The sequence below is a fragment of the Electrophorus electricus genome, unplaced genomic scaffold (assembly GCF_041902795.1).
Source record: "Electrophorus electricus isolate QZ-2024a unplaced genomic scaffold, ASM4190279v1 Scaffold53, whole genome shotgun sequence".
Classification (NCBI taxonomy): Eukaryota; Metazoa; Chordata; class Actinopteri; order Gymnotiformes; family Gymnotidae; genus Electrophorus; species Electrophorus electricus.
The window spans coordinates 613,525-621,193 of NW_027658771.1; the positions used below are offsets into that span (position 1 = coordinate 613,525).

Genomic DNA, 7,669 nt, shown 5'->3' on the forward strand with positions numbered 1-7,669 from the left:
TGCTTGTATGATGCATGTTGGATGAATCTCTTACTCTGCTCCTCAGCTAAGAGAAAGCTCTCCATCTCGATCTGAGGAACAAACTTGGATTGTGTGCGTGGCTCCAGCACAACCACTGGTGAATGCGCACGCAGTGTCCCAGGAGCCGCTCTGTGGTGCAGGTGGAGAGGGGAGGTGGGCGGAGGCCCGGGGCGTCAGCTCACGCAGGGTTGTAGAGGAGGATTGGAGTACTGGACATCGCTTACATGGAGGGCCATGTCTATGAGCACTTTGCCAATGGCAAGCACGACAGCTACCAGATCGACTACCGCCTCATTGTGGGCGACACAGAGCCAGCCAGATTGCAGCTGTCGCCTCGCGACCCTGAGCACCAGGGGCTATTTGGCCACAACACATCTCATGGGCATGAGACTGCAGCTCAGCGCTACAGCGCCACGCGCATCCAGGCTGGCTACGAACCAGAGAGGTGAGACTCCTACGGTTTCAAAGGAGTGCTGATCAGCAAAATTAACCATGTTTGCATCACTAGGTTAACGTTAGTGTCACTAAACAAGTTCATTAGGAGTGGACTTTATTTTTCTTTTGGATTGTGTACTTTTAAACTGTTGCACAGACTGGGTTGGGTTCTCAGTGATGTGCAATTTTAGCCCAATTCCATATTGTTGGTCTCAGAAGAACACATTCCTTTCGGGGATTATCATCACATAAAATAGACCTATACATTTACAGTCTCTACAGAGAAATACAGTCATGTCATAGTATAATAAAATGTCCTAATGTGTAAATAGTGATGTTTACTCATTTATAATGTCCAGCACTACTCAAATATAACTGCTTGCCTTCTTTGCCCATCATATTAACATCCCCATGTCAGCAGATTAAAAAGGACCATAAATCTGATTAAGAATTATATTATCAAGACCGATATAATCTGTGTTGTAGAACAGATATGAAAACATTTTGTCATAGCAATGCTCAAAAGCATCACATTCCATTTGTTTTACAGACCCATATCTCTGTACATTTCAATTTACAGAATGGACTAAATTAACTTCCAGGTGTTTAAAGCTCAGTTGGGGGCTGTGTCAGATCCTTTGTGAATAACATAAAGTTGAATATTGGGCAGCCTGACCACGGCTTCAAAACGATTGTATGGATTTGCTACATCACCAGTCCTCCTTTTATAAGCAAGATGATTATTTCAACCCAAGTCAAAAACATTTTTTGTCTCATCCAAACGGAAATTTCACACCTGAACTATTAGGCCACCTAATAGCGTGGACAGTAAAACAAAGGCGCATCGCCCGTCTGCTCTCTCTTAACATGTCCCGTCGTCATCCACCACGTTGAGAGAATGAGAGTTTTCTCAAACTGAGCAGGTCGAGTCTTTAAAATGTGTAAACTCCAACTGTGATTCTGGGTGATTTAGCTAAGGGCTAGACTTTCGCTTGACTTTGAGAGATGCCACAGAGGCTAGTCTGTAACGGTCGCAGATGAAGACCAGCTGTGTTCCTTGACGTCGTTTTTTGTTGTCTGAAGTACGCGACGCTATCGTCTTGTGAGTAACCCGAGAAGCGGGATTTTCATTCACATTCACTAAGAATAAAGCATCATTGTTCAGTCTTGGAAGTATATCACACTAAATCCGTGTGTACTACTTGAGTAGGATAATGACGGTTATTGTTTGCATGCTGCGAATGCGAGACATCGGCTCTCCCGAATAAAAGGATAGCACGTCGAAATGGAGAAAGGGCAAAGCGTAACGAATAGAAATAGCTTTAGCATCCTCGGCCAACACCCACTGGATAAATATTTCGATCCGCGGATCAGTAAAACGCTTACGTTTTAACTCTGTTTACATGAGAGCACAGACAGAATAGCCTTTCTTTAGCGTACATCTACTTCTGATGTGACGTGTATTTGCTAGGTTGTTAGTATAATGTATTTTTAGTATCAGTTTTTCTTTGTTTGTTTGTTCTGTGGTCTTTGATTCAGTGATTTTCTGATCCTGCCTGGCTTCATTGACTTTACCTCAGATGAAGTGGTGAGTACTTTTGCAAAATGCACCAAAACAGCTCAGCAGGTTTCCTGACATGCCCCATAAGGGCTTACCAGTGTGTGTGTTTCAGTAAATACAGCACATCTAGTAATGATTTAGTGGAGGGGGCGGGATCTTCCTAATTAATTAGTGAGCTGGCGGTCTCCTCTACCTTCAGTGAGATGGAGGAGCTGAGTCAGTTGCCATGTAGTGCGAACACGACTACAACAGAGGGTGGAGTGTGGCATAGTGTAAGAGAGGGATGAAGGAGTGCAAATAAGATGTGCAAAATTGGTGGTGTTGGCATCCCAGGTGCATAGGGTGTGTTGTCACAGGCAGAGAGGCTGAGGGGTGTGTGGGTGTGTGTGTGTGTGTATGACAGTGTGAGGGAGGCGCGAACCAAAATTCCCATGTGTAATGGATATGGGATAGTATATATTGTGGTATTTATATTTGGTGTTACATTTTGTGTGTGTGTGTGCTAGAATGTGGGAGAGAACGTAGGATGTTTTTGTCTGTCTTACCACAGGGAGGTTAAACTGATGCCCTGCTTATAAAAACAGCAATATTTGTGCTTTGAATGAGCACATCCAAGTCACTTGAAGTCAAATTAATAATGGGATAGAGATGTGTGCATATGTGAAAGCTGTCCAAAGTAACACCCCAAACTGTTCTTATCTTTGTGCAATGCATAGTCTGTATGAAAATACAAGCATGAACATAAACAAAGATAATTGTTCTGTAGAACATTGGTTCCTTTCTGTTACCATTTGCGTCTGTCATTCAGGATCTGACCTGTGCTCTGACCCGGAAGATAACCCTGAAGACGCTGCTTATTTCCTCTCCCATGGATACTGTGACTGAATCCTCCATGGCCATCGCTATGGCTGTGAGTATCCCCCACACACTCAAAACCATGAAGTCCTGTTGCTTTTCCATTTAGCTTTCTGTGATTTTGTATTACAGCTCATGGGCGGTATTGGGATCATCCATCACAATTGCACCCCAGAGTTCCAAGCAAATGAAGTCCGGAAAGTTAAGGTGTCAAACTTTCAGTGAATTGTCTTAATAGGAATATAATGAACAACACGTTGAACATGCAGATTTACACACAAGCTTCCCTGAGGCCTCTCATCAGCAGAGCAATATATGGTGTCATGGCAGAAATTCGAGCAGGGCTTCATCGCGGATCCGGTGGTGATGAGTCCACAGCACACGGTCGGAGATGTGTTTGAGGCCAAGGTGCGACACGGCTTCTCTGGAATCCCTGTCACCGAAACCGGCAAGATGGGCAGCAAGCTTGTGGGAATCGTGACGTCACGAGACATTGACTTCCTCTCAGAGAAGGACTATGACCGGCTGTTGGAGGAGGTTTGTGATTCATCTTTGATTGTACATACAATATACAAAAGGTTTTTAAAAACACAAATGAATCACATATGACATACAATGCTTAAAAATATAGGTGGAATAGAACTATCATGAAATTGTGATATTTCTGTGTCAGTGTGTGAAAGAGGGCAATATATATATATATATATAAAAATAAAAAATGTGTATATATATAAGTATGTGTGTGTGTGTGTGTGTGTGTGTGTGTGTGTGTGTGTGTGTGTGTATAAAATCACATTCTTTAAACTCACATCTTTTTGTGATTTATTTGTGATATTTGCCAGGCAATGACAAAGAGGGAAGATTTAGTGGTTGCACCAGCAGGTGTTACACTCAAAGAGGCCAATGACATCCTGCAGTGCAGCAAAAAAAGGTCTGATTCTTCATCTTTTCAGCTTGAGAAGTGAAACTGCTTCTAAAGGACTTTGAAAGGTTATTTTCACTTCTCCACTTCTTCTCTGAGTAACGGGTCGGTCGTGGGGACGCTTGTTGATTGCAGGTAAACTGCCCATTGTGAACGACAGTGATGAGCTGGTGGCTATAATTGCTCGCACTGATCTGAAGAAGAACAGAGACTACCCTCTGGCCTCTAAAGACTCCTGCAAACAGCTGCTGTGTGGCGCTGCCATCGTTACCCGTGAGGATGACAAGTACCGGCTGGACCTGCTCGTGCAGGCAGGAGTGGACGTGGTGGTGCTGGTAGGTCTTAAGGTCCTAAAGGGAGTGGGATTAGTCTCCATCCTGAGTATGGTGCCTGAATCAAATGACAAACTATTTTTGCTATGAGGCTGTGTAACACAGGACTGTGATTGCACATAGTGAATTTGGTCTGAAGGCTGTGTCTATTGTTTTAGGACTCATCTCAGGGAAACTCAGTGTTTCAGATCAGCATGATTAACTACATTAAACAGAAGTATCCTGAGCTCCAGGTGGTGGGGGGGAATGGTGAGTCACAGTTCTCACATTTGCTTGTTCTGTAAACTGAGAGGGTTGAGGTAGGTAAGAATTGATGGTGTTTGGTTCTTTTCATTTGTTGCTGTGTTCACTTTCATCCTTCTTCTCTCTCGCTCTGTCTCTGTGTATGTCTGTGTAGTAGTGACAGCTGCTCAGACGAAGAATTTGATTGATGATGGTGTGGATGCTCTTAGAGTGTGGATGGGTTATCTTTGATAAGACATCGTATACCAGAAAATTGTTTAAAAGCTGGTAATAGCTAAACCACCAGACATAATAGTGATGGATAAACAGCAGAAAAGAGTCATAGTGACGGATGTAGCAATCGCAAGAGATAGCAACATCAGCAACAAGGAACATGAGACGCTAAAAGAAGAGGAAACACTGGCTCTGGTAGCAATCAGAGCACCAGGGGTTTAGGGACGATGACCATCAAACTGGGAGAGTGGCTCCAGCAGATCCCAGGAACAACATCCGAGATCCTCATCCAGAAGAGTGCAGTCGATGGAACACTTGGGATACTATGCAGGCAAATGTATATATTGTAAATTCCTGTTCTTTTTTATCAACATTCTTAGAACATAATTACTGTTCTAAGTTTACAACATCTGGTCGAGGTTTTCGTTTATTCAAGATGCATCCTGTAGTGCCTTTTCACATTTTTGCACTATTTCTTTATTTTGAGTCAAATGTTTCAAATAAAATAATACAATCCACAAGGAAATGAAAACGAGAATTAAATCAAACTTATTGTTTCAGAAAGATTACTACTCATTCACACACCAGGACGCTACATCTTCTGGAGTATTATGCTCACGTTTCTAAACTTTTAAACATTATAATGTATTTCAGTTATGGAAATCAGTTAAACACTATAGGAAGGCCTACAACAGGAATGTACTACAAATACCTTCCTACTCCAGCACCCCTAATCGTCCACTCCCAATGGTGGGATATCCCTGAATAACAGTTGAATGCTATCTTTGCCTATATTTGCCTCTGTCTGTCTTTCAGGAGACTACAATATGAGAGTTACACACTAACATAAAAGATGAATAATGAATTAAGTAAATGCTGCACCGGCTAACATCTACTTTCTTCCCTGTTTTATTACCTGTATTATTATTTATAATATTTGTGAGCTGAAAACATGATATCCACCAAAAACATGATTCACTGACTCATGAACAATGTCAACAAATCTACACACACACACACACACACACACAGCAGGTGAGTTTTCTGTGGTGGCAGATGGGTCCAAGTGGGCTCATACTGGCCCTGCCCACATGTCGCCTCCTGCAGGTGTCAACCGTAGCCACTGTGCTCCATGTGCCCTTTCTCCTCTGCCACTGCTGGGAGAGGGCTCTGCCCACCCTCCTGACATGCTCCGCTACGCCTCCTGCATACCCCCTTTGTGCTTCAGACAGAGGCCAAAACCACTGGCTTTGCTGGTTCCAGGAACAGCCTGAGGTTGTCCAGGAGAGTGAAAGAATGCTATACCTTGCAAGGTATGATGGTCTTCATTGAAATGGGGGTTAAAAACATTTCAAGCCAGTGTTTTGTGCACTGACATCCCTCCTGCTACCGAAGGCCACCCGAGTGTTTCTTGTGTTTGTGAGTGTGAGGCAAAGGAGTGTGAAAGTGTTTGTGTGGATCAAGATGTAAATGCATGAAATGAAACGTACTGAGGCTATGTTTGTTGTCACATATTTTATGTCTAGAATGTTGGCCTACCTCCAAGTGAATTTGCACAAAGACCAAACATTTGTGTGGGGTGTTTGTTTGTGCATGTGAATATAGATGTGTGTAGTTCAATGGTGTATACATGTGTACATGTGAGTATGGATGTGTAAGTGTGAAAGATGTGTGTGTGTGTGTGTGTGTGAATTATATATTTGTTGGGGGCACATTCATATACTGCCACACTGCTATTCTCTCTGCTACTTTCTGTTTTTCAATTGGCGGAGTGGATTAGGGCCTGTCAGAGAGACTCTGAGAGATCTGGTGAGCCCTGATTGTGATTCTTTTTGTTTCTCTCTCTCTCTCTCTCTCTCTCTCTCTTTGTGTGTGTGTGTTTGTGTGTGTGTCTCTTGTCAACACAGTGTGAATAATTTTGATTTTAATTGGTTCGTTGTCATGAAATTATCTCTCAACTCTCTCAACCGTCTAAATCACACGCGCACACACACAAACAGTTGACACCCCCCATCCTATAGTCCACATTCATTCATGAGAAACAGAAAAATTGAATTTGAAATGTATTGGATTGAATAACAAAGATCCTTTTCTTTAGAACCATGCACAGCATGGACATGACAATGTTGTGCTAAATGGTGTGATCAAACCCTATCATCATCCTTCCCAGCAAAGCCCTGATCTACTCCTTCTGTAGTGAGCTAAACGCTATTAATAAACTCCCAAACTCCTCCAGTGCTCTCTCACCATTCTGAGCAGAGCCTGTGCCAGGCCTGCAATATTATCAACTACAGCACAGCTCTGTTTTCTCTCTTCCAAATGTGTAGAGAAAACACACACACACACACACACGCGCGCGCGCGCTCTGTATTCTGACAGTCCCTGCAATGCTCCACTGTAATCCTCTTAGCCTGTAAGCGCTGGGCTCTCCCTGCAAACACACCCTAAACCCAACACAGCATGGGACTATGTGGAAGACCACTTGCACAAACATCGACCGCACAGCTCCTTTTGCCTTTGCTTGCTATAGTTTCAACTGCTCGATGCACTGAAATGCCAAATACAGAGGCTAAAGCTCGAACACATGCGCCATGAACCAGCTGCACCCATTCCGAGGTAAATCAAATACACAGTTGCCAATGTTTAAAAAAGCTTTTTGAGCTTTTTACATTTTATTGATTTATTTTTTTTAAAGAACATGAGGACTTTTTCATTTTTATTTTTTCAGAATGCTAAATAGTAGTAGTCCCAGTAATTTTGTAGTTCCAGTAGTATCGTCATTCAGGTCTCCTTTATCAGGTTTTGGATGGATTGGTAGAAGTTCATATTGACTGGTTATAAACATAGTTCTGATGTAGTCAAGCACAGCGTCTGTCTCTTTGGCCAGTTGGTAATCATAGCCTTTTTATGTGCTCGGGAAACCTTTCTGCATACTACCGATTTCTTTAGCTGGTCCTCCTTGGGAAGTGTGTGGTCCCTTTGAGCAGTACAAAGCTTCCCCAGCCATGGCTCTCCCCATGCGCTGCTGCTTAGTTTTCTTCCCCACTACTTTGTCCCATAACGTCTTCAGGTTCTTTCTTTCACACT

At 43.0% G+C, this 7,669-nt stretch overlaps 1 protein-coding gene across 1 annotated transcript; it reads left to right on the forward strand.

Annotated features, from left to right (window-relative positions):
• The first annotated feature begins 1,741 nt into the window (after window positions 1-1,741).
• On the forward strand, window positions 1,742-3,494 carry LOC145656168 (inosine-5'-monophosphate dehydrogenase 1a-like). Its single transcript, XM_081709536.1, has 5 exons — window positions 1,742-1,752; window positions 1,996-2,044; window positions 2,826-2,927; window positions 3,005-3,079; window positions 3,203-3,494. Exons 1-5 carry the CDS (start codon window positions 1,742-1,744, stop codon window positions 3,479-3,481), a joined length of 516 nt encoding a protein of 171 aa, XP_081565662.1. The 3' UTR covers window positions 3,482-3,494.
• The last annotated feature ends 4,175 nt before the right edge of the window (window positions 3,495-7,669 follow it).